The following is a 26651-nucleotide window of genomic DNA, read 5'->3' as shown; positions in this document are numbered from 1 at the left end:
AAGTGCGTCAGTCTTACCTTCGCGGCCACAACTCTCTCGGCCGCCGCCATCTTGCGAGCTGGTCGTACTGTCCGAGCGGGGAGGCTGTCTTGAGGCGGCACCGCTCGCCGACACCGAGGCGGACTGGCAGCCCTGAGCGTCGCAGTCATGCCGGCCGGACCCGTGCAGGCGGTGCCCCCGCCGCCGCCCGTGGCCACCGAGCCCAAACAGGTACATCTCCCCCCGCGCCTCAGCCTGCAGCCGGAGCATTGGGCTGGGCGCTCCTTACTCGCACAGGAATAAGCGGCCGCTATGAAGGGCTTGGAGGGACTGCAAGTCCCAAGAGGCTGCGCGCTTCCCGCGCTATGGTGGTGTTCTGGTAGCGAAGTGAGCCACCCTGAACGGGGTTCTCAAAGTGGTCCGCGGAGCAGCCCAGTCGGCACGAGCCGGGAGCTTCTTAGAAATGTGGAGTCTCCGCCCTAGATCTTTTAAATAGGAATCTACATTTGAACAAAATCCTAAGGTGATTGATTTATAAGTGTGAGAGGCGCTGATCCAGCCCATCCTCTGATCTTATGTGGCAGTTGGGGCCGCCGGCCACAGCCTTTCCCCAGTAATGCCTAATTTCCCAGCCTGCACAGTACATCTTTGGATGTTAATTGTCAGCATCTATTTCGGTGTCTGCCCCAAGCCAGACACCGTGCCAGGCTCCCACATTACCGGAATGAATGGGGCATAGTCCCTGCCTAGGGAGCTCACAGGCTAACGAGAAGACAGACATACGAGAATGCTCACCAAATGTTTATTGTGCCAATGGCCATCGATGATACAGTGCCAGCCCGCCCTTAATAAAGCTCTCCAATTTCTAATGTGCACAAACCATTGTAGTGTGGTGTGATATGCCTTGTGATAGAAGTTTCAGGTACAAATCTAATGAACATTGCTTGCTGGGGTATTAAGGGATATTAAGGTAGGGAAGTCCACAGGAGTGAGAGGTAAATTTCTTTTAGAAGAAGGAATAGGAGTTTGCCAGGTAGGTGACTAGGGAAGGGAAATAGCATCCTTTATTCATCCAGCAAATACTTATTGAGCACATACGCTGATCATTGCTTTGGGTTCAGAATAAGGGATGGGGGGGGACATGACTGAAGAAGCCGTGCCTTTTCCACAAATATTTAAGTGCCCCTGTGTCCCTGGCATTTTCCCAGGCATTGGGGGAAAATAAGGTAATGGCCAGATAATATGCGCAAAGACACCGAGGTAAGAATCAAACGGTGTCTCTGATCAACAGTAAATGAACAATGTTGAAGCATAGACTTAAGAGCGTGGTGGCAGGAGATGCGATTCTTACTTAGGATTTGAACTTTTCCTTGTAGACAATGGGAAGAAAAGGGAGGGTTTTAAGCCAAATAGTGACATTTGTGTTTCAGAAATTCAGGTAGGCAGACGTGGAGAATCACTACGAGGAGGGGAGGCCAGTCACGCTATTCCAAAGAGGCTGAAGGCCTGGCCTAGATTAGGGCAGAGCGGGTAGGCGGGCTCTCCAGCCAGAGTGGTGTGTTAGAATCCTGGTTCTGCCAGTTGGACGTTAAGCTCTCCATCTCTCAGTTTTGTCATCTGTAATGTGGAGATATTAAGAGTTCTTGGCCGGGTCCAGTGGCTCACGCCTGTAATTCCAGCACTTTGGGAGGCCGAGGCAGACAGATCACTTGAGGTCAGGAGTTTGAGACCAGCCTGGCCAACATAGCAAAACTGTCTCTATTAAAAATAAAAAACTAGCCAGGTGTGGTGGTGCATGTTTGTAATCCCCACTATTTGGGAGAGAATTGCTTGAACCTACGAAGCAGAGGTTGTGGTGAGTCAAGATCATGCCACTGCACTTCAGCCTGGGCAACAGCAAGAGACTGTCTCAAAAAAAAAAAAAAAAAAAAGAGTACTTAATCTTATAGGCTTCTTATAAAGGTTATAAGAGTTAATATATTTAAAGTGCTCGGGAAAAATACCTGGGATCTACTCATTGCTTGATAAAAGTTTTTTTAAGAGACCGGGTGTCGTTCTGTCACCCAGGCTGGAATGCAGTGGTGCAGTCATAGCTTACTGCAGCCTTGAATTCTTGGGCTCAAGCAATCCTCCTACCTCAGCCTCCTGAGTCACTGGGATTATAGGTGCAAGCCATTGTGCCCAACTTGATAAACGTTATTATCATCAAGTGTGGAAGCTAAGGAAGAGAGAGGAGCCCCCAACTTTCTGGCGTGGATGACTGGGTAGCTATTCCTGAGGAAAGAGGTTACAGATGAAAGTGCCCAGTAGTTAGCTGGACCTGAAGCTTTTCAGTACAAAAGAGTGTTCTGGGACATCAGTTTGGGCCAGATTGTTTAGTCTAGAGGCGGGAGGGGAAGTGGAGGACACCAAAAACTGAGAAGAGAACCAAGAACAGAATTGGGCGGCGGGAGCGGGGATCTCCAGCTTCACAGTGCAGGAGGTGAAACGGGTCAGGAAGGAAACTTGAATGGAATGGTGAGCAAGATGGGAAGACAGGCAAGAATGGGGCCTAGGAGTTGAGAGTTTTGTGAAGGAGTGGTTACCATTCACACCCAGATAATGGCCGTGGGCAGTTGTTTCTGACTTTGTCAAGAGCACTTAAAATGAATAGGGACCAGATGGGAGGCAGGGAAGTGGGACCAGCAAGACTGAAGAGAACTCAGGATGCTTAGCTGCCAGAGGAAGGGGTGGGAGAAGGCAGCGGCAGAAAGGAACATGAAGGCGGAGGAGAAACTTCATTTTTCTAAGATAAGAGACTTGAACCTTTGTTTACTAAGGGGAAGAAGCTGCTGGTGAAAAAATATTGGTACTTACGGGATAGTTAATGCTGAGCCTTCCAGTGGAATTTCACAAAACACTTGAGCATTGAGTGTTGGTTAAGACAGTGGAGTAGAGGCAGAGAGGGCATTCAGGGCATAATTTGTCAGCAGATAGTTTCCCATTTCTTTATTCAGCAAACAGTCATTAAAAATTCCATGCCAAGCCCATCGCTGGGTGCAGGGTTACAGACATGGCCTGGATTCTGGAACATGGTTTCTCAGAATGTAGTCGGAGTCCCTGCATCTGAATCAACTGGGCATTTGGTAATGTAGCGGGACAAGTCGCAGACAAAACTCCTCAGACACCGGATTAAAGAAGGAAGAGGTTTTTTATTCGGCTGGGAGCATCGGCAGACTCGTGTTTTAAGAGCCGAGCTCCCCGAAAAAGAAATTCCTAGCCCTTTTAAGGGCTTACAACTCTAAGGGGTCTACTTGAAAGAGTCATAATAGATCAAGTAAGTGTGAGGAATGTGACTGGGGGCTACATACATCAGCTAACAGAACAAAAAGTTTTACAGTGCTTTCTCATACAATGTCTGGAATTTACAGATAACACCAGTAGTTTTGGTCAGGGGTTAATATTATTATTATTTTAACCACCAGGGCCAGGTGGTGGCACCAGGGTCGTCTAGCTATTTATCTTACTTCTGTTTGTTTCCAACTTTTTGCTTTCTCCCTTTTCTCCTGTCTTATAAACTAGGGAAAAGGGGAGTTTGGGGAGAAACTGGGAAGGACAACAGGAGAAGTGGTGGTCTCATACCATAGTAAAAATGCAGATTCCTGGTCTCACTGAGATAGTCCAGCTAGAGAGGAGCCAGGGAAGCTGCTCTTCTCCCTGGGTCCCCAGGAGCAGCCCCTGCAGGTGCAGTGAACTTAAGAGAACTGCTTTTCTGAAGCAGAGGGTTCTAACCTGAGGGAAGTCTGTGAATGAAAGTCTGCTCTGAGTGATATCCTAGAGGAGTTTAACAGTGGAGAACCTGCTCCGAACCAAGGACTTTTAAAACCTTATTTCTTTTCCTGTTTTCACAGCCCACAGAAGAAGAAGCATCTTCAAAGGAGGATTCTGCACCTTCTAAGCCAGTTGTGGGGATTATTTACCCTCCTCCAGAGGTCAGAAATATTGTTGACAAGACTGCCAGCTTTGTGGCCAGGTAACAGAGCTACTTGGGTGGGTCAGAGGTGGGTTTCAGCATGAAGAGATTTCAGCACTGAATCAGCACAAGGGTTTTTAAAGAGACATTGTTGGCTTGGGCCTTTTAGTTCATAAAACCACAGTATGGCACTGGGGTAGGCAATAGGTAGGACTGGGGTAGGCAATAGGTAGGACTGGTGTCCCTGACACAGCATAGCAGTGGCCAAAGTGAGAATCACACTTAGCCCCACAGTCACCAGGAGCCTCTGCTTCCAAAACTGGCCTGAGGAAATGCCTGGAAAGCTGCTTCGTCACAGATGGTGTGTGTCTGTGCCTGAGCTGCTGGCCTGAGGAAGATAAAAAGGGGAGTTTATTATTCTCATTGTACAAAGACCACATTCCAAGAGCCTCAAATGACCCATCTGCAAAACGGAACAAAATGCCATCTCAGAGTTGTTGTGAGGCAGGAGCGAGGTCACGGGGCTGCATGCAGTTCAGTTCCACGCAGGTGCTAGCCGCCGCCTCAGATGGCATGGGCATTGCTCCGAGTTCCTCCTCTCTGTCCTCACAGTTCCATTCAGGTGCTAGCCGCTGCCTCAGATAGAATGGGCATTGCTCCAGGTTCCTCCTGTCTGTCCCCACAGTTCTGTGCAGGTGCTAGCTGGCTTCTCAGATGGAATGGGCATTGGTCAGAGATCCTCTCTCTCCCTACAGTTCCATGCAGGTGCTAGCCGCCGCCTCAGATGGAATGAGCATTGCTCCGGGTTCCTCCTCTCCCTCCCCACAGTTCCATGCAGGTGCTAGCCGCCGCCTCAGATGGAATGGGAATTGCTTCGAGTTCCCCCTGTCTCTCCCCACAGATCACACAGGTGCTAGCCGCTGCCTCAGATGGAATGGGCATTGCTCCGAGTTCCCCCTGTCTCTCCCCACTGTACTTACCCTCACATCCTTAGATGGAATTTTTTTACTGGCCCCTTGACTCCAAAGGTCAGTACATCCTCTAGGGTATTTAAGGTATTCCTTTGGCAGCCCTCAGTCCATGTCCAGCCTACAGATGTTTTGTTTGTCCTCACAGTAATTTTTTCGAAACTCAGATTTGTTGCTACTATTTAAAAATGAGGAGGTCAGGTGCTGTGGCTCTTGCTTGTAATCCTAGCACTTTGGGAGCCCAAGGTGGGAAGATCACTTGAGCTCAGGAGTTTGAGACCAGCCTGGGCAACATAGCGAGACCCCGTCTACAAAAAATAAAAAGTTATCTGGCTGTGGTGGCATGGGCCTGTGATCCCAGCTACTCAGGAGGCTGAGGCAAGAGGATCAGTTGGGCCCAGAAGGTTGAAGCTATAGTGAGCCATGCACTCCAGCCTGGGTGACACTGAGACCCTGTCTCAAAAAAAAACAAGTAAAAATGAGATTTCACAATCAGTCTGGATTTCTGGACAGTTCCTTCATGTGTGGAAGCAGGCTCAATCAGCATGTGTTCTCCAGGGACCACGTCACTCCCCTGAGGCAGTGTCTCAGTCAGTATGCATCATTTAACGGGTGTTCCTTCCTTTCCCAACCTAATAAAATTAAACATAAAGATTACTTTGGTTAGACTTTCTTTTTTTTTTTTTTCTTAAATGACATGGAGTCTCACTCTGTTGCCAGGCTGGAGTGCAGTGGTGCAGTCTCAACTCACTGCAACCTCTGCCTCTTGGATTCAAGTGATTCTCCTGCCTCAGCCTCCCGAGTAGCTGGGACAACTACTCGTTGTGTGTGCCACCACGCCCAGGTAATTTTTGTATTTTTAGTAGAGACATGGTTTCACCATGTTGGCCAGGCTGGTCTCAATCTCTTGACTTAATGATTCCCTGACCTGGGCCTCCCAAAGTGCTGGGATTACAGGCGTGAGCCACGGCACCAGCCTACTTTGGTTAGACTTTCACTGTGTCAGCTCTGCAGATTCATCTCATTATATTTCAAGGGCTTTGATTACCTTGAGTATTGGGTTGAAAGCTGCTCTGTGCTTGATTGAACATTGTGATGATGATGATTGGGTCATGTCAGATTTAGACACTGTTGTGTTTAAGATAAATGTTTAATGGCTCTTAGCAGATTCATGCCTCCCCTTTTCCCCTGATATTTTAAAAACAGAATATACAGAAAAGGGGAGTTGGGTGAAGAATCACCATATTCTCATTACCAGAGTAGTGTCTACCAGCTGTTTTCACATTTTTCTGTTTCCTTCCATCCTTTTTTAGATCCTTGTAATACTAGTAAAGATATTCCACTCTGTGTTGTAAGCATTTTTCCATTTTGCTCCATGGTCTTCATAATGCCCTGGGGTCCTTTATTAAGGGGATGCACCATGTAGAGGTGAAAGGCTTTCCTTGGCTTGGCCACCATTTCTGTATTTTCCTTAGAGGAGGAGGTTTCCAACGTTCTTTTTTAGAGACAGAGTCTTGTTCTGACACCCAGGCAGGAGTGCAGTGGCATGATAACAGCTCACTGCAGCCTCGAACTCCTGGGCTCAAGTTATCCTCCCACCTCAGCTTCCTGAATAGCTAGGACTACAGGTGCCTGCCACCACACCCAGCTAATTTTTTTTATTTTATTTTTTTTTTAGTTTTTTTGTAAAGATGGAGTCTTTCTGTGTTGCTCAGGTTGGTCTTGAACTCCTGGCCTCAAGTGATCCTCATGTCTCAGCTACCCAAAGTGCTGGGATTACAGGCAGTGACCACCGCACCTGGCCTGTTCCCAACATTTCATTTTGGCAAATTAAGCTGTGGGGATATCTCTGAGCATTTTCTTTCCCTTTTAGATTGTTTCCTTAAAAGAAAATTCTGTGTGGCTCATTATTGGCTAAAAGAGCATCCTTAAAAGATTTCTTAAACATTTTGCCAAGTAGCTTTCCAATAATTTTGTGCCATCCTTTGCTGCTAAAGAAATAAGAGTACGTCCAAGGTCCCTTTAAATATGTATGACCAGGTTAGGTGGCTCACGCCTGTAATCCCAGCACTTTGGGAGGCCAGGGTGGGAGGATCACTTGAACCCAGGACTTGGAGACCAGCCTAGGCAATATAGTGAAACCCCTGTCTCTACAAAAAATAAAAAAATTGGCTGGGCATGGTGGCGCATATCTGCAGTTCTAGCCACTTGGGAGGATCACTTGAGCCTGAGAGGTCAAGGGTATGATCATGCCAGCGTACTCCAGCCTGGGGCGATAGAGCAAGACCCTATCTCAAAAAAAAGGAAAGAAAAATCCAAAACCATGCACATCCCTAGATTGATTTTTAGCTACGGTGATTGCTTTTGTAGGTATTTCTAAAATCTGTGAGCCAGTGTGGTGGCTTACACCTGTAATCCCAGCACTTTGGGAAACTGAGGTGGGCAGATCACCTGAGGTCAGGAGTTCGAGACCAGCCTGGCCAACATAGTGAAACCTTGTCTCTACTAAAAGTACAAAAAATTAGCCAGGTGTGGTGGCGGGCACCTGTAGTCCCAGCTACTTGGGAGGCTGAGGCAGGAGAATCGCTTGAACCCAGGAGGCAGAGGTTGCAGTGAGCCAAGATTGTGCCACTGCACTCCCATCTGGGTGACGGAGCGAGACTCTGCCTCAAAAGTAAATAAATAAATAAATAAAATCTGCGAACTTATCGTTTACATTGCAACAAAGAGACCAATATCCGAGTTAAAGCAGGCATGCAGAACTCTGTGCTTCACTTCTCCTGGGTTCACGTGTATTTATGGAGCATGCAGTAGAAATGCACAACTGAGCGGTTTTCCAAAAGTTTTTTCACTAGGTTAGGCCTTTTCATTTCCTGCATGTTCCTGTCAAGAAACTGAAGTGGAAATTACCCTTAAAAAGTCCCACCAGCTGGGTTGAGTCAGAATCATGTCTTTTTCTGTTGAAATCTATTCCTTCTGGTGGAGAGTATGATTCTAAAATTAACATTAAGCTAATTTAAAGCAACAGAATAGCTTGGAATGAACATGCCAAGCCTTCTCATTGTTTTATTTTTCAGATTGTTCCCAGATGGGGTAAAGTTATGGCTTAGGCAATGGTACAGGAGACAACCAGGGCCCCTTTTTCCAGGAGCCCTTTGTCTGCCCGAGGCATTTGCTGGGTATAGTGGCCTAGTTTAGCAGGATTTAAGTGTGCATTCACCTTCATTCTTATGTGTGGTTTACATTATTTAAGGAGTAGGGAGAATTTTTTTTCCAAAGCATAAGGTTCCGGTTAGACTAATATACTGTCAAATTGAGACCTCATGGTGTTAGTTACACGGCAGGATATGACCATGACTTGCTGAGGAGCCAGCCTGGGTGTCGATCACTAGTGTGGCACATATTGCTGTGGTGGTTGATCTGGGGCACAGCACTGCCTGCACCCTGTCTCCTGCTGTCTCTCTTAAAAAAAATTTAAAAAAAAAAAAAATTTTTTTTTTTTTAGAGATGAAATTTTATTTTGTTGCCCAGGCTTGGGTATGATCTTCTGGGCTCAAGTGATCCTCTCGCCTCAGCCTCCTGAGTATAGCTGGGACTACAAGTGTGCGCCACTGTGCCGGGCTCCCACCCCCTCTTAAACTCACAGGCCAGGGATATGAAAGTCTGAAGAGAGTGGAGCCAGCTGGCTGGCACCAGATGCCGGGGCCATGCCTTGGTGTGTTTGGGGCAGTTCTAAGTACAAGGTTCTCGCCAGAGGAGCAATGGAAGACCCCACAGACAATGTTTATGGAACAACCCCTCCTAGCCCCTTGCATTTGCAGGCCACTGTACGATTTGAAAAGACTTTGAGGGCTGGGTTCAGTGGCTCATGCCTGTAATCCTATCACTTTGGGAGGCCAAGGCGCTTGAGCGCAGGAGTTTGAGACCAGCCTGAGCAACATGGTGAAACCCCATCTCTACAAAATGTAAGAAAAAAATTAGCCGGGCATGGTGGCGTATGCCTGTAGTCCCAGCTACTCAGGAGGCTGAGGTGGGAGGATCCCTTGAGCCCAGGAGGTGGAGGTTGCAGTGAGCTGAGATTGTACCACTGCACTTCAGCCTGGATGACAGAGTGAGACCCTGTCTCTAAAACAAAAAGACTTTGGCATCTCCTCAATAATGTTTCAAGGTAGAAAGGGAAACTGGTGTTAGCTGCATTTTACACATGGGAAAATGGAAGCAAAGAGTAGTTTGGTAACTTGCTCTGGGTCAGAGTGAGTCAGTAGTGAACCTGAGACTTGAATGTGTTCATATCTTGTGTCTTTAAGGTCCGTGCACTTTCTGACTGACACAGGTGTTGTATATAAGTGTGGCACTTTGAATATTACTGTTGGGACATTTTTAAAATGAGGGTTCCCTAAACATCATTACAGGGACGTTTTTTCATTATCCTGAGGTTTTGAAGGCTTGCTGGGGACATGGGGCATATCTGGGGAACCATCCCAGGTACAGACAGTGGTTGGAGACCTCCCTGCTGATCTTACCACACCCCTGTCATCTGAAGGTGCCTTATACAGCTGTACGAGTCTGGGTCCTTGCTGAGCATGTTTCCTGTGTGGGCCTCACCAGTATAATTGGGGTGGTTTTAGGGAGTACTTGGGCAAGGCATTAAACCAACTATTTGGTTTTGTTTTTGTTTTTGTTTCTTAAAGACAGGGTCTCACTCTGTTTTCCAGGCTGGAATACAGTGACACGATTCTAGCTCACTGCAGCCTCAGACTGCTGGGTACAAGTGATCCTCCCACCTCAGCCTCCTGAGTAGCTGGGACTAGAGGCACACAGCACCATGCCCAGCTAATTTATTTTTATATTTTTTTGTAGAGTTAGGGTCTTTTCTTGTTGCCCAGGCTCAAATCAACTAAATTTTCATGTCTTTCAGTCTTTCTCGTTACTCAGAGGACAAAGTCTAGGTTTGGTGCTCATGTACCTTTTTCACCTCTCCAGCACTTGCTACCCCTTTGAACTAAGAGAATTAGTCTCAGCAAACTTCCAACTAAACTTTGACGGTATTACTTTGTTTGCATTATGTTCACTTTTGACTACCTTTTGTTGATAAAGGCATACTGATTTTTTTTATTTGAAGTAGTAATATGTATTCTCCATTTTAAATAGATTTTTTTAAAGTAAATTTTATTAAAAGAAATGAGCGATAGCCTAGATGGTTTTGGAAATGGCAGAACTGGAAAAGGAGCTAAGGAATGACTGGGTTCAGGGAGACCCTGTGGTAGAGGCGGCCTGGTTCAAGCTGAATGAGGCAGACGGCACTGATCGTCGATGCCAGGAGGCTAGAGGAGGATGTCTGCTGAGGGCTGGGCTGGTTTGAGCAGTGGGTGGTAAGAAGGACGTTCCAATGGGCGGTGTTCTAGATCTCAGCAGGCACGAGGGAGTGGTGTTTATTCTTGCTGTTTTTTCTCCCTCCAGAAACGGGCCTGAATTTGAAGCTAGGATCCGACAGAATGAGATCAACAACCCCAAGTTCAACTTTCTGAACCCCAATGACCCTTACCATGCCTACTACCGCCACAAGGTCAGCGAGTTCAAGGAGGGGAAGGCTCAGGAGCCGTCCGCTGCCATCCCCAAGGTTATGCAGCAGCAGCAGCAGGCCACCCAGCAGCAGCTGCCCCAGAAGGTTTGGAGCCCAGTGCCCCCTTCACTTACGCAGGGCTTGAGAGGGAAGCAGGGATAAGGAGGGGGTACACAATTAACTCCAAACCTCACAACCACCCAGGGAGAGAAGTGAGGTCGTTATCCCCATCTCTCAGAGGCAGACTGAGGCCCAGACAGCAAAGTACTAATGTTAGTTGGCATTTCCCAAGCACCGCTTGTGAAGCTCTGTGCTTGGTACTTAAGGAGTCTTGTCTCATTGACTCCTCACAGAGGCTGTATGAGGAATCTGAGAGTTGGGGGAAGTGTAATTTATTCAAGGCCTTGCTCAGGGTGTGAGGGCAGCACTTCCTACTTGGCTGTGCTGAAGGATGCAGTGTGGCCTGTGGGCTCCTCCTTGTGCCATCCCTTCCCTCTGTCTCTTCTTCCCAGGACCCCTCCATCTGGCCTCCCCTAATACCACCTTCCCTGTGCTGAGGCCCAGCACTAGGGGCTATTAGGGTTGTGAATGAAGAGAGAGGCTGACATGTTTTTCCTCCTGTCCAGACCTGCCTTCTGCACTCCTGAACCATGGTGGAAAAGGCAGCCCCTCCTTTTGCAATGGGATATAAAGGTTGAAGTCAGGTTCTAAGACCTTGCGTTGCAGTGAGGCCTAGGGCCTCAGGCTACCTCAGTTTCTTCATCTATAAAGAGGATTCACAGTACCTGTGCTGCCTCATGGTTCACGCGGAGGTCATGGAAACACTTTGTACAGTGGGGTTTTCTGCATACATGTAGGCCTTCTGCACATCCATCCCTCTTGGATGGGATTTAATAAGTCATATTCCTGTTGGATCTTCTGTCACCCAGTTTTGGCCCTCAATTTCAAGGCAGGAGCAGAGATACAGAGGGGAATGGTTCTCACTCAGCCATTCAGGAAGTTGAGGCCATAGTTGACTGGGAAATCAATGCTCTTGTGATTTAGAATTCTCTCACACCAAGTGCTAGTGTTATGTGCATAATTAACAGAAGTCTAGAGGTTCACAGCATCCTGCTGAGGGGTGCATGCCCATGTCCCCTCCCCTCCCCTGGAGCCTGTTCACCCCTGCGCCTCTCGCCTCATACTCCCTTTGCATCTTAGGTCCAAGCCCAAGTAATCCAAGAGACCATCGTGCCCAAAGAGCCTCCTCCTGAGTTTGAGTTCATTGCTGATCCTCCCTCCATCTCAGCCTTCGACCTGGATGTGGTGAAGCTGACGGCTCAGTTTGTGGCCAGGAATGGGCGCCAGTTTCTGACCCAGCTGATGCAGAAGGAGCAGCGCAACTACCAGTTTGACTTTCTCCGCCCACAGCACAGCCTCTTCAACTACTTCACAAAGCTAGTGGAACAGTACACCAAGGTGCCTGGACAGGATGGGGCTGGGGTCCTGGGCCCAGGGAAGGAAAACATCTTACCCTTGGAAGCACTGTGTCCACTCACTGTCTACAAGCACATCGCTTCTCCATGGGGCCTCTGAGCAAATGTTTTGAATCCCAGTTTAATGTAAAACCTTGATTTCTATTCAGTTATTTCTTTAAGTGCAACACAGACTGCTGGTTTCTAAAGAGAAGGGAAACACATGCTTGCTAACTACCATTAGGCGATTGCCTGCTATGTGACAAGGACATGTGGTGCTTGCTGCTTTTAAGTACATTTCCATTTTCAGTTGCCTAGTAAGGCCCTGAGAAGAAGCCAACCTTTAACAGTTGCCTCCTTTTACCTAACTTAGTCCTCACAAGAAGCCATGAGGTGTTTTCCCCACATCTTTTAGAAGCAGAAACGGGCTCAGAAAGGTGAAGTCATGTACTCAAGGTCTGTCAGCTAGTAAGTAGCTATGCTGAGATTTAAACCATATTTGACTCTAAAACTTTGGTTCTTCAGCTTATAAAGTGCCTTAAATTGGAAATAGCGTTTAAATAGGCGTTGAGAGACACTTTGATGTCATATAAGTCAGTATAACTAACATCACTAAGAAATTATGTATGCAGCATCTTCTCATTTAATCTCCAGTAGCCTATAAGGTAGCCACTATTGCTATGTTCACTTTACAGAAGAGAAAAGTTGAGGTGCAGTGAAGTTAGCATGGCCAGGGTCACATAGCTAGGAGGTGGCAGGGCTGGGGCTTGAGCTCTGGCATTTTTACTCCAGACCCTAAAAACTCAATTCATTTGACAGAGCTGCAGTCAAGAATCAGGAGAAGTCAGTTTGGGCATTTAAAATAATCAGATTATTAACTTATTGCAAAGTGCATTGGTATAGCTTTGCCTGTGGCACATTTTTCTTGCTACACATATCATGGAGGTTGTTTTCCTTCCCTTTTCAGTGGGATGGTCTGTACATCTCTTCTTCATATCCAGAAACAACACCTCAAAGATCTGACTTGAAAGGACTTGAGAATTTCCTAACTCTACTCACTTTTAAGTACATAATTAGAATTGTAAAAATGCGTGTGTTTAGAAAATGACCAAATCCAGAAGCTAGTATGGTAGCTAAAATAACAGTCATTCAAGGCCCAAGGCCCAAGGGTTACTATAAATATGCAATATCAATTTTAAGTGAGCCCTGGGTTAATTTCTCCCAATGGACTGCTTCCAGGGTTAAAGGTCCCAGATCACTTTTTGTTCTGTTACTTTCCTGTTTTTTCTTCTTCAGAACTTGGGTATTGGCATTTACCACTGTGACTTGAGGTTCCTGCTGTCTGTTTCTAGCCATGGAAGACTGAGCAGATAGATTCTTGGGGTAGAGGTAGAAGGAGGATTGGGATAGGGCTGAGCCACTTTGCCAGTGGCAGTAGAAGCTGTTGGGGCTGTTTAGAACAAAGGCAGCATTTGTTCTCTCAGTAAATATACATTGTCAGACATTATTCAGGGGGCTGGAGATGTAATCGTGAACAAAAGAGAAATCCCTGTCTTCGTGGAGTTTCTAGTCTAGTGAGGAGGAGTCAAGTGCATTGTTAGTGTCTGTTACATGGTGCTAAATACTATAGAGAGAAAGCAGGGAGCAGAAATAGAGGGAGGTGGGGCAGGTAGGCTACGGTTCTAAATAGGATAGTCAGGGGAGATCTGCATAGTGTTTTTGAAAGGATAAGAGCAAGTCAATGTCATGAAGGCAGCCATCTCGTACTGACCGTGTTCTGGGTAATCTGCTAGTGCTTTGCATGGTTTCCTGCTAATCCTCGAAGCCACCTTTTTAAGTTCATGGTGCCAACTTTGAGTGGTGGTGCCATTATTTTGGAGAAGGAAATCAAGTTACTGAGGTTAAGTAACTTGCCCAAAGTCCCACAGCCAAGTGGAGCTGGGATTGGGACACAGAATCCCATGCTTCCTCATCTCCTGTGCTTTATCACAGGCCCAGGAAGGCTGCCTCTTTGTACTGCGTTGTAAAGCACTGACAATTGCTTTAACTCTTCTGTATTTCAGATCTTGATTCCACCCAAAGGTTTATTTTCAAAGCTCAAGAAAGAGGCTGAAAACCCCCGAGAAGTTTTGGATCAGGTAAACTGAATAGCATTTCTTGCAACCAGTTACTGGTGGTGGGTTCTGTTTTATATTTGAAAACAGTCTCTGAGGCAGGACCTTGTTATGTTCCAGTCATGGGAATGGTGGGAGAAAAGGCTTTGTTGGCTACAAAGGCCAAAGAAACCTGGAGTCCGGATGCTTCCCAACATACCACAACTTTCTGCTTTGCTCTCAGCCTCAATATATCTCCCTCTTTTCCACTCTAGCTAGAAGGCAGAAGGCCAGCTCCCAAGCAGATCAGAGGGTGGAATTTTCATTCTGTCCAAACTCTGCATCTGGGTAGAACCAGGTGCAAATGCCATAGTTTGGAACCATACTGCCATTCTGTTCCGAAGGAGGCACTGACTTTGATGAAAGCCCTGGAGGTGGTAGCCTCATCAGGAGCAGACCCTGCTTCAGCTTAGCACCGAGCTGTTTCCCATCTCTGCAGGTGTGTTACCGAGTGGAATGGGCCAAATTCCAGGAACGTGAGAGGAAGAAGGAAGAAGAGGAGAAGGAGAAGGAGCGGGTGGCCTATGCTCAGATCGACTGGCATGATTTTGTGGTGGTGGAAACAGTGGACTTCCAACCCAATGAGCAAGGTAGGTCTGTGAGGAGTGACTCCAGATGAGGAGCCAGGAACTCTGAGACTTCCCGGGAGACCTTGTGCAGGTGTTCCCAGAGAGCAGCAGAATCTCTCAGAGGGCTTTATCAGTGCTGTTTCCTCCCTGCTCCCAAAAGACTTCAGTTCTACCACTTTGCCCAGCTTAGATTCAATACGTACTTGCCAGACCCTAGATGGGCCTCTGGAGATAGCTGGAGAGAAAACAGACATAGCCCCAGCCCTTGGGGAGCTCAGACAGGGCAAATAGATGGGTCTTTGATAAGGACCCTTTGATAATGTATACCTTTGCTTCTGGCTCACCCTCTAGGGAACTTCCCTCCCCCCACCACGCCAGAGGAGCTGGGGGCCCGAATCCTCATTCAGGAGCGCTATGAGAAGTTTGGGGAGAGTGAGGAAGTTGAGATGGAGGTCGAGTCTGATGAGGAGGATGACAAACAGGAGAAGGCGGAGGAGCCTCCTTCCCAGCTGGACCAGGACACCCAAGTACAAGACATGGATGAGGTAAGCTGCTGGGCAGACCTGCGGGATGACCTTTTCCTCTGAAGCCCCAGGAGATCAAAGTGCTCTCCACCAGTCAGATCCAGCTCCCTTGTGAGCCTTGAAAGGAGGCGTGGGTCCTGAACAAGGCCATATAGCTGCCCAAGCCCAGGCAGCACAGAGCCTCTTTCCAGCTCCGGCAACAAAGATTCATTCATAGGCAAGGATCTAAAAGCTGTGCTGACCTGTTCTGTGGCCTTCTCCCTGGCCCGGACAGCCTGCTCTCACTGCCTCGTGCCAGCCCTCAGGGAACTCACTGCATTACCCTGTTCTGTTTTGAGCTGTCAGCTGGGCTCCAAGCTCCCAGAGCTTTTCTAAATGTAGCCCACGCTTCCTTTCAGGCATCCCTACCCCCTTCAAGCCAGGCCCTCCAAGCAGGCATGGAGTCTCCAGAACCAGACTGTTCTCCCCCACTCGGAAATAATTTGTGCACGGCCTGAGAAGAAAGGGCCCCTGTCGGTGGGAAATAACTTTTTCTGTCCCTCCCAGCATTGCTGTGTGAGCGGCTACCATTGATTGCCGACTCGCCGCCCCCACCCCCCGGGCACTGCCCCCCCCAGCATGTTAAGTGCCCTTGGCCTCTTGGGACTGCCTGGTGCCAGCTGCTGGAAATGCCTGGGAGGAGTGCTAGGACCATGGCCCCAGCACTCCCATTCATGCTGTGAGGAAGCAGCTTGGCCTGCTGCCGGCTGGCCTCAGCTGCCCTGGGAGGCTTAGCACATGGATGCTGGCTGGCAGAGGCCAAGGCTCCTTGCCACCCAGAGAGCTGCCAGGCTCAGCTACAGGGAGGTGGCCTCAGCCCCTCTCTGAGTCCTGCCATTGCTTTGCTTTTCAGGGTTCAGATGATGAAGAAGAAGGGCAGAAAGTGCCCCCACCCCCAGAAACGCCCATGCCTCCACCTCTGCCCCCAACTCCAGACCAAGTCATTGTCCGCAAGGATTATGATCCCAAAGGTAGGGCCTGCTTCCCAACCCTCGGGCTGCCCAGGAAGGTCCTGTGTGCCCTCATGTGTTCCTCACACCCGTCTTTCTAGGAGGGCTTGAGGTGCAGCTTATTGTGAAAGCATTGCAAACCCGTCTGTTACAGGTTTCATGTTGGGAACAGGGCCCAGTCATCTCTGGTGCCCTAGTGCCTTTCACAGTGCCAGGTACAAGAGTGGCACTGAATAGATGCCTTGATGAATGATGCATGCATGAAATACCACCCTCTTAACTCAGGTGGCTGACCACCAGTGTTCTTACTGAAACATCTGTTTCCTTTTAGCCTCCAAGCCCTTGCCTCCAGCCCCTGCTCCAGATGAGTATCTTGTGTCCCCCATTACTGGGGAGAAGATCCCCGCCAGCAAAATGCAGGAACACATGCGCATTGGACTTCTTGACCCTCGCTGGCTGGAGCAGCGGGATCGCTCCATCCGTGAGAAGCAGAGTGATGATGAGGTGTATGCACCAGGTGAGGTGGGGGTTCCAGGAGAGCCCATGGTGGTCTCCGTATTACAGTTAACTTCTTCTAAGCAAACATAGAAAGCAACAATTGAGGTCAACAAAAGCTTTTGAGGAGATTTGCACTCTATGATATTGCAAGAGAACTCCCCACTTTCCAGAAGGACTCCCCATAGAAATTCCCCAAAGGCAGACCTGAAGGAGATGCCATGTGCCTGTTGACATCCCAGAGCAAGCTCTGGCTTTAGCTGGGAGGGCTTCCTGTGGCTGTTTAGAAGGAGAGCACTGATGGCTGGAGTACCCTGAGCTGTTTGGAATGGGGCAGGAACTGTGCCACAGGTGGGAGACTGGGCTTCTAGTTTTGACTGCCACTTACACCATGTGGCCCTTTCCACACAGTTGCCCTCTCTGACCATCTTATTTATTTATTTATTTTATTTATGAATGACGGAGTTTCACTCTGTCTCCCAGGCTGGAGTGCAGTGGCTCCATGTTGGCTACTGCAACTTCTGCCTCTCACGTTCAAGCAGTTCTCCTGCCTCAGCCTCCCAAGTAGCTGGGATTACAGGCACGCACCACCACACCCAGCTAATTTTTGTATTTTCAGTAGGGACGGGGTTTCGCCATGTTGGCCATGCTGGTCTCGAACTCTTGACCTCAGGTGTGATCCTCCTGCCCTGGCCCCCCAAAGTGCTGGGATTACAAGAATGAGCCACTGTGCCTGGCCTACCGTTCTTTTATAAGTCAGAGGGGTTGCACAAGCACTGGGTTTATAGGCTTAGATTGGGCAGCTTTCCCTGAGCCCAGAGGGCAAGAGTTGGGGCCCTGAGTCACCCTCATCCCATGGGACCAGCCTCCTCCCTGCACACCAGAAAAGCTGCTCTCTTGTCAGGACACCTGATTTATTTTCTCTTTCTATCCTCTGCCTCTGTTTTGTGACTGTACAGGTCTGGATATTGAGAGCAGCTTGAAGCAGTTGGCTGAGCGGCGTACTGACATCTTCGGTGTAGAGGAAACAGCCATTGGTAAGAAGATCGGTGAGGAGGAGATCCAGAAGCCAGAGGAAAAGGTACGGCTAAAGTGGAACCTAGTGCCTTGTCTGCCTCCCGTCTTCCACACTTGGGCTTAGTTCCAGGAGGATTGTGGCTTTGCTTTCACTTGCAGGTGACCTGGGATGGCCACTCAGGCAGCATGGCCCGGACCCAGCAGGCTGCCCAGGCCAACATCACCCTCCAGGAGCAGATTGAGGCCATTCACAAGGCCAAAGGCCTGGTGCCAGAGGATGACACTAAAGAGAAGATTGGCCCCAGCAAGCCCAATGAAATCCCTCAACAGCCACCACCACCATCTTCAGCCACCAACATCCCCAGCTCGGCCCCACCCATCACTTCAGTGCCCCGACCACCCACAGTAAGCCAGCATCTACCCTGGAACTGACTTTTTAGAGCTTCATTCTTGAGGTCGGACACTGTTGGCTGAGAAGGGCAGCTGCCTTATAGTGGGGCCTGAGTGTGTTGGGTGGGTCAGTTTGAAAGAGAAAGGGCCCTTTAAATGCAAATGGGAACCTCTATCTTGATCTGTTTGTGGAGGGGGGTTGGAACAGGGAGGGAGGTGAGTGACAAATATGAGAAACAGTTAGCGTCAGAGAAGGGCTGCAGGGCTTATTAGGTCTTTGAGGACTGCTGGCTTGTCTCCAGGAGACTTAGTCGAGGTCTTGGCCTCTTTTTTTTTTTTTTTTTTGAGATGAAGTTTTGCTCTTGTCGCCCAGGCTGGAGTGCAATGGCATGATCTTGGCTCACCGCAACCTCCGCCTCCCGAGTTCAAGTGATTCTCCTGCCTCAGCCTCCCAAGTAGCTGGGATTACAGGGATGTTTCACCATGCCCAGCTAATTTTGTATTTTTAGTAGAGATGAGGTTTCTCCGTGTTGGTCAGGCTGGTCTCGAACTCCCGACCTCTGGTGATCTGCCCGCCTCAGCCTCCCAAAGTGCTGAGATTATAGGCATGAGCCACTGTGCCCAGCCAAGGTCTCAGCCTCTTTAGTGACTCTCTCAGTGTTTGCCAAAGTAGCTGGTCGAGTTTGACCCGCCAAGTCCCAAGTAGAGAGAGTGTCATCCTCGGGCTCTCAGCAGCTCAGTTCCTATTGGACGCCCAGTGTGAGGCCACAGTTTCTCAGTCCCAGGGGGCCAGGACGGAGTTGTCTAACCTCCATCCTCAGAGCTGCAGGTGGCCAGTTGCCAACTGTGTGTGCCCTTGGAGTCCAACTTTGGCTTCCTGTAACCTGTGGGTCTCTTTCCTGCACAGATGCCACCTCCAGTTCGTACTACAGTTGTCTCCGCAGTACCCGTCATGCCCCGGCCCCCAATGGCATCTGTGGTCCGGCTGCCCCCAGGCTCAGTGATCGCCCCTATGCCGCCCATCATCCACGCGCCCAGAATCAACGTGGTGCCCATGCCTCCCTCGGCCCCTCCTATCATGGCCCCCCGCCCACCCCCCATGATTGTGCCAACAGGTCAGTATCCCTTGCATCATTTTCCAGGCCATTAGTTCAGGGACCACGGGCCAAGTACTGTCAACAGAGCAGTGGCTGATGCTAGTGCCAGCTGTTCCAGCAGGGTATCCAGCCCAGAGGAGAGCCCTGGCTTCCCATTGAAAGATCCGCAACCCTAGAGCTGGGAGCCACCGTTCCTGATAGAAATGAGAGGCTGAAATGGTGTAGCCAGTGTCTGTGCATTCAGGGATCAGGTCCCTGACAGGCTCAGAGGCCTGAGAGATGCTTGTTGCTTGGCACTAGCTCCATCCATCAGTCCTGCCCCTCCTGCAGTCCTCTGCTGTCCAACCTGGGCAGCCTCCCAGGTCCCCCTGCCAGGGAACCTGCTGGCTGCCAGACTCAGCAGGAAATAGCACTTGACACCTCTGACTAGAGGAAACCTTTGCAACCTTCCCTCTCAACTTCTTAGCAGCCCTGAGTCCTGGGCCCCTTCTGCCATCTCATGGGGCTGCTTATTCTTGTCTTTGCAGCCTTTGTGCCTGCTCCACCTGTGGCACCTGTCCCAGCTCCAGCCCCAATGCCCCCTGTTCATCCCCCACCTCCCATGGAAGATGAGCCCACCTCCAAAAAACTGAAGACAGAGGACAGCCTCATGCCAGAGGAGGAGTTCCTGCGCAGAAACAAGGTATGTAATCTCAGAATGCTGCTGAAGTTTCTAGCTGGAGGGTTTAGTCCCGCCCCTGTCGTACACTTCCAAAACTGACCCTATTTCACTCCCAGTCTTGGCTTCCGGGGCCTAGGTCAGCTGTTGGAGACATCTAAGGGCTTCTGAGCACACAGTGAATGTGGGGCCAACAATTGGAGGAGCAGAGAGCATTGGTGGTGATGGTGATGGTAGTGGTGGCAGAGGTGGTGACTGTGGTGGTCCCTCCGGTGTAGACTTACAGAGGCCAACAGGGAGACCCAGTTGCACGGGCAGCACAACTCACGTGTGAGAGGGACCCTAGAGGAAATTGTGTGTGGTGGTTTAAAATTTACTGTGGTCTTCCTCCCTGGCTCTAGCCCTTAGGAGGTCTGCCTGTTGGGTGGGATCCTGTTGGGGTCCTGGAATAAGGGGAGGTGGGGACCTTGTCACTGCCAGTTCCTAGGGAAGCTGTCAGGCTGCAGTAAAGAGAAAGAAACAGCCCCGGCCTCTGCTCTCCCAATGTATTTGACCAAATTGTTTGTTTCGTTTTGTTTTTGCAACCTCTACCTCCCGGATTCAGGGGATTGTTATGCCTCAGCCTTCCGAGTAGCTGGGATTACAGGTGTGCACCACACACCCAGCTAATTTTTGCATTTTTAGTATTTTAGTAGAGATGGTGTTTCGCCACGTTGGCCAGGCTTGTCTTGAACTCCTGGCCGTAAGTGATCCACCACGTTGGCCTCCCAAAGTGCTGGGATTACAGGCGTGAGCCACCGCACCCACCCTGTTTGTTTGTTTTTTAATAATAGTTCCCATTTCTTAAACGCTTAACTCAAGTACCAGGATAGAGCTAAGCACTTTACAGACACTTCCTCTCAATACTCAAAACAGTCATGAACCCTGTCTGGTGGATAATGACATTGAGGCTCAGACAAACCTTGTTAGCTGGGAAGCTGAGTTGGGAATCCAGGTCTTTTGACCCTGCAGGTCATATTCTTTTCCCTTGGGGTGTGCAGAGTATTTTCACTAAAGTTCTTCACTTTAGCTCCAGACTCAACAAGAGACAAGATAGAGATTGTTTTAAAGAAAAGAAACCTAATCTTGCAAAGAGGGGTGACTTGTACAACCTCACAAGTGGTATCAGTGGTGAATCAGGCCAGAATCCAGGAGCCCAGATGCACAGGTGACATTGTCTGGACAGGCCTAGGGATAGCAGAGCATAGTTCTTGATTGGCTCAGAGCTCCCTAGGCATAATGACCACCTCCTGTTTTGTAGGGTCCAGTGTCCATCAAAGTCCAGGTGCCAAACATGCAGGATAAGACGGAATGGAAACTGAATGGGCAGGTGCTGGTCTTCACCCTCCCACTCACGGACCAGGTATGGGTGCTGCCACAAACTGGCATCAGGTGCATGGGAACCAAGCGTTCAGGGGAAAGCTTCCTCTATCTGGCCTTACCAAGGAGTTGAATGACCGCTGCTTGATCCCATAGGTCTCTGTCATTAAGGTGAAGATTCATGAAGCCACAGGCATGCCTGCAGGGAAACAGAAGCTACAGTATGAGGTGAGTCAGTTTGTCCACAGACCTGCCCCTTGGGTCCTGACACCTCTGCTTTCACAGAAGCTAAATCTCTCATGGAAGCTAAAAGGGGAGTGGAGTGATATCTGGGTGTGGCCATCTGAATCCATCCTAGAAGTCATGATGCTGGCTGGGAGTGTTGGGGCAGGTGTGCCCAACAATGCAAGGCTCTGGTGGGGTCACAGTAGAGTCTTGTGTGGGATCTGTAAGATTCTTTGCCTCAATGACTGGGCATAGAGATTTAGGGACAAGACTTAGGCATGCTCTGGTGGGTTCCTGATCCAGTGATTGGGCCATCCCTGCCAGTATGACCTCAGGCAGTCTGACTTGGAGGTGATAGTCTAGCCCCACCTGATGCCAGGTCACATGGAGGTGTTAATGTTCTTCTTCTCTGAACTTGAACAAATCTCCGCTCTGGGCCTCAGTTATCTCTATACATTGAGGCTGTTGGGCTAAGTGATCCCTAAAGGTCTTGTGATTTCAGAGTCAGAGCTCCATGGAGTTGGTGAGAGGCCAACTTTTTGGGGAGTTGAGCTTTTGAGTCAAATGTTGACAAAGGGGAGGAGCATAATTGGTGGGAAGAAAGGAAACAGTGGGAGGAATGAGAGGTCTCCAGTCCCCAACACTCTACCTTCTCACAAGCTCCTGTATTTGCTAAGTCTAGAGTGCAAACAGACCAAGTGCACAGTTGTAAGGTTGCAGCGGTATGCCCAAGGCTGGGTTGCCCCACGCTAAGGCACGCTCTCTGTTTTCCAGGGTATCTTCATCAAAGATTCCAACTCACTGGCTTACTACAACATGGCCAATGGTGCAGTCATCCACCTGGCCCTCAAAGAGAGAGGCGGGAGGAAGAAGTAGACAAGAGAAACCTGCTGTCAAGTCCCTGCCATTTTGCCTCTCCTGTCTCCCACCCCCTGCCCCAGACCCAGGAGCCCCCCTGAGGCCTTGCCCTGCCTGCATATTTGTTTCACTCTTACTCAGTTTGGGAATTCAAATTGTCCTGTAGAGGTTCATTCCCCTGACCCTTTCCCCACGTTGGTAAGAGTAGCTGGGTTTTCTAAGCCACTTTCTGGAGTCTCTTTGTGTTAGGGTCTCGATTTGAGGGCATTCATTTCTTCAGCAGCCCATTAGCAACTGAGAGCCCAGGGATGTCCTACAGGATAGTTTCATAGTGACAAGTGGCACTTGGCTAATAGAATATGGCTGATATTGTCATTAATCATTTTGTACCTTGACGTGGGTTGTCTAATAAAACTCTCGGACCCTTCTTGTGAAATCAGTTAAATAAGACTTGTCTCTTGGTCACCTGTGCCCTGTCCAGACTCGAGGCAGTAGTAACACCGCACAGTGCTATGTGGCTTCTCTTTGAGGATTTTTGAGTTTTGTAACTAAATTCTTGCTGCCCTCATACTTTTTATGTATTAGAATCATATTCATATTGCCCTTTTAAAACATTGGGATCCTCCAAAGGCCTGCCCGGTGTATTTAACAGTAGTACAGGAAGCATGGCAGGCACCATGCAAACCGAGGATGGATGGTGCAGTCCCTGTGTCAGTGGGCGGTGGTTTCCTGCCGGCCTGGAATCACCCATCACCTGATTGATTGGCTGTGTGGTTCTGGGCAGGTGTCTCATAGGTAGGTGTGTGGATATGATGAGGTTTCTTTAAAATGTATGTATTTAACAAATACTTAATTGTACTAAGGTCATGTACCAAGGACTTGATAAAGTTTAAATAATTTACTCTTTACTTTTATCCATTTTATCCATTTTAACTCATGTAATCCTCATGTGAGTATTCCTGTTTAACACTTGAGTAAACTGAGGCACAGAGAACATAAGTTGCATGCCCATAGTCACACACTGTGAAAGTGAAAAGAGAATGTGTGCAAAACACATCACAGTCCTGGTTTCTGAGTGAAGGCAGGCTGTTATCTTTAGAATCAAGCTATCACAGGGAGATAGGCAATGCTGTGGGTGTTGGAGGAAGGTGAGAGCCTGTTGCTAACAATTTCCTGGTTTTAAAGCTAAGGCTGATTTCATTGGGAAGATCTCACATGTGTGTAGCCCCTGAGAGTTCCCAGTGCGTTTTATTTGCAGTCCTTCCATTTGGCCCTCCTAGCTGCCCCATCAGGTCATCTCCAGGGCTCAGAGGGGTGAGATCATTTCCCAAGGTCACAGAACCAGCTCTCCAGTCACCGCCCTACCCCTGCCTCTCCCTCTCACCCAGAGTCAGTACTAGTTTTATGTCTTTATTACAAACTGCTGGGTCCCTCCCATTTTCAACTTGATTGATGGGATGTCATCCCTTATCCTGTCTGACATTTGCCTCTGGCCTGGTTGCTAGAAGTTTGCCCCAGGGGCCAGAGTTGAAATTTGGCTTCCTGAGGTGGGCTTTATGGTTTGGGTGCCTAAAGTGAGCCCGCTGCTGGTTGCTTGTCCATGGCCAACACCAGAAATCCCCTGAGCACTACCTGGGTCTCATTCCAAGAAGGAAAAGGGTCAGGAGACCTGGGGAGTCTCATATTCCAAGCTCTTCTTTGTTTCTGGGAGCAGTGGGCAGTTCATGGTGTCAGGGCACTCACCCCCACAGACTGGCAAACCCTGCAGAACTTCCGTGGCTGAGGCTGTGACCGCAGGCCAGGAATTCCTTTGGGTGGAATGTGAGTGAATGGGCCCTTTGAGCTGTCCTCTAGAGAGCAAATCCAGTTTCCCGGAGCTCCTGAATGAATATCTGTACTGGCTTGCTCAGATGCAGAAGCTCCATTGACCATGAGGCCTTCTGAACATCAGTGGCCACAGGCCCAGTGTGCTGCTTGGCACTGCGCTAGTTTAGGACCTGCAGCATGTAGGTAGCGTCCTAGTGTTTATAATACAAAGCTGCTCTGCACAGCTTTTCTGATTCTTCTTGCAATCTCCTGAGGATTATCTGCCCCATTTTTAAAACGAGGTGGAATACCCAAGGTCATGTAGCCAGTGAGTGCTCTGGAAAGCCAAAGCAGCACATCCTTTCCTGGGGACCACACTGTGCTCTGCTCCACCAGACCACACTATGAAATAGGAATAAATGCTCCTGTTGCAGGACTGCTGGGAAAACGGATGGGGTGGGACTTAAGTCACCATAATTTTGAAGACTTGCACGCAGAGGGCTCCAGGAATTGTAGACATTAAGGAATTTCACTTTCAGTTCTACCCACTACTTAAGTACTTGTCATGTACTCTTAGAGGAGGCCAGTAATGATCAGAACCATTTCACTTTAAAATTAATATTAATAATATTGTATTAGAGAATATATTAAATGGTTATATTGGGTTATGTTAGGATATATACTTGAATGGAAATACATGTACTATTAGCAATCGTCATATTTCATTTATCCCTGTAATTAGACAAGAAAGCATAATATAGCTCTACTCATGGGTACACATACCAGTGTATAAGATTTTTAGAAGTTTACTTTTTAAAAATAAAAGCAAAATGTAAGATCTTGGAGTTACGATCATTAACTCTACCAGATATGGAGATTTGCTGTTAACTATTCTGCATTGTTAAATTTTTTAAATTCTGCGTTGTTGCTGGGTGTAGTGGCTCACACCTATAATCCCAGCACTTTGGGAGGCCAAGGCGGGCGGATCACCTGAGGTCGGGAGTTCAAGACCAGCCTGACCAACATGGAGAAACCCTGTCTCTACTAAAAATACAAAATTAGCTGGGCATGGTGGCACATGCCTGTAATCCCAGCTACTCGGGAGGCTGAGGCAGGAAAATCGCTTGAACCCAGGAGGCGGAGGTTGTGGTGAGCTGAGATAGCGCCATTGTACTCCAGCCTGGGCAACAAGAGTGAAACTGTCTAAAAAAAAAAAAAAAAAAATTCTGCATTGTTATATAAAAGAACACTCTGCCTGGTGAGTGCCCTGACACCATGCCCTGCCACTGCTCCCAGCATGTAAGTGAACAATTCTAGGTACCCCTGGACACTACAGTCCATGAAGCAGGACAAGATAAACTCCTGCCAGGCACAGTGGCACACCTGTAGTTCCAGCTGCTTGGGAGGTTGAGGTAAGAGGATTGCTTGAGCCAGGGAGTTCAAAGTCAGCCTAGAAAACAGTCAGAACTCATCTCTAAAAAAGTTTTTTTAAATTAAAATTAAAATAGATCATTACAGAGAATACTGTTATTACAGGTGGCAGGTGCCTGTAATCCTAGCTACTTGGGAGGCTGAGGCAGGAGAATCTCTTGAACCCGGGAGGTGGAGGTTGCAGTGAGCCAGGATCACACCACTGCACTCCAGCCTGGGCAACAGAGCAAGACTCCGTCTCAAAAAAAAAAGGCATCTGGACTTTTGCTCATGGCCAGTGCTCACAGGTTTCCTGAGCACATGCCAACTGCACATTCCAGGATCCAGGAGAGGGGCCTATGTGAGCTCCTCAAGCCCAGCTGTTGGGAATGACCCCAGCAGGATGAGACTCTGAGATATCAACACATTCTATCTTCAAAAGAATGTCTCCAACAGCCAGTTCACCAGGCTGTTCCAAAGCATTGCCTAAGGCCTCTTAAATTCTGTATTCCAGTGAACCACGTGATTCTGCAGGGATCCTCTCTGATCATTTATTCATTGGTTCACTGTTCCCCCTGCTTTCTCACTCCAATCTAACAACACAGCCTGCTTCTCCTTCAAGGGGAAACAGCATCTGCTGCCATGCTTGTACGCTATTCTCAGTCCTGCAGAAGGGCTCCCTCATTTTCAGCCCCCACCACCTCCCCAGCACCTACTCCAGCATTCTCCATACCTTACCTGGCTTTATTTTCTTATTCTCACTACCTGATAGATGTTCTATGCTTGTTCATGTTGTCCCTCCTCCACTGGACTATAAACTCTATTGGGCCAGAACTTCATCTCTCTTATTCACTAGAGCAAGCTTGTCCAACCCATGGCCCAGGACAGCTTTGAATGTGGCCCAACACAAATTTGTAAACTTTTTTTTTTTTTTGAGACGGAGTCTTGCTCTTTCGCCCAGGCTGGAGTGCAGTGGCGCGATCTCGGCTCACTGCAAGCTCCACCTCCCGGGTTCACGCCATTCTCCTGCCTCAGCTTCCCAAGTAGCTGGGACTACAGGCTCCCGCCACCACGCCTGGCTAATTTTTTGTATTTTTAGTAGAGACGGGGTTTCACCGTGTTAGCCAGGATGGTCTCGATCTCCTGACCTCGTGATCCGCCTGCCTTGGCCTCCCAAAGTACTGG

General features: G+C 48.7%; 1 protein-coding gene across 1 annotated transcript; it reads left to right on the top strand.

The window, feature by feature from the left end:
- Positions 1-17: 17 nt before the first annotated feature.
- SF3A1 (splicing factor 3a subunit 1) lies at positions 18-22686 on the top strand. The gene is made up of 16 exons (XM_002831004.6): positions 18-210; positions 3870-3991; positions 10360-10567; positions 11663-11920; positions 13980-14054; positions 14509-14659; positions 14990-15183; positions 16055-16172; positions 16483-16668; positions 17606-17727; positions 17823-18068; positions 18961-19168; positions 19678-19832; positions 21109-21210; positions 21324-21395; positions 22167-22686. The coding sequence occupies exons 1-16, from the start codon at positions 148-150 to the stop codon at positions 22266-22268; spliced, it is 2382 nt and encodes a 793-aa protein (XP_002831050.2). The 5' UTR covers positions 18-147; the 3' UTR covers positions 22269-22686.
- Positions 22687-26651: the final 3965 nt, after the last annotated feature.

This window comes from Pongo abelii, chromosome 23, assembly GCF_028885655.2.
Source record: "Pongo abelii isolate AG06213 chromosome 23, NHGRI_mPonAbe1-v2.0_pri, whole genome shotgun sequence".
Classification (NCBI taxonomy): Eukaryota; Metazoa; Chordata; class Mammalia; order Primates; family Hominidae; genus Pongo; species Pongo abelii.
Note: the sequence above shows the minus strand (reverse complement) of the source record. Positions and strands in the feature narration are given on the sequence as shown.

Coding starts and splice junctions, on each gene's coding strand:
- SF3A1 (XM_002831004.6), top strand. CDS start 148: ATGCCGGCCGGACCCGTGCAGGCGGTGCCCCCGCCGCCGCCCGTGGCC. Junction 19,169..19,677: donor CCCCATGATTGTGCCAACAG/GTCAGTATCCCT, acceptor TTGTCTTTGCAG/CCTTTGTGCCTGCTCCACCT. Junction 19,833..21,108: donor AGTTCCTGCGCAGAAACAAG/GTATGTAATCTC, acceptor CCTGTTTTGTAG/GGTCCAGTGTCCATCAAAGT.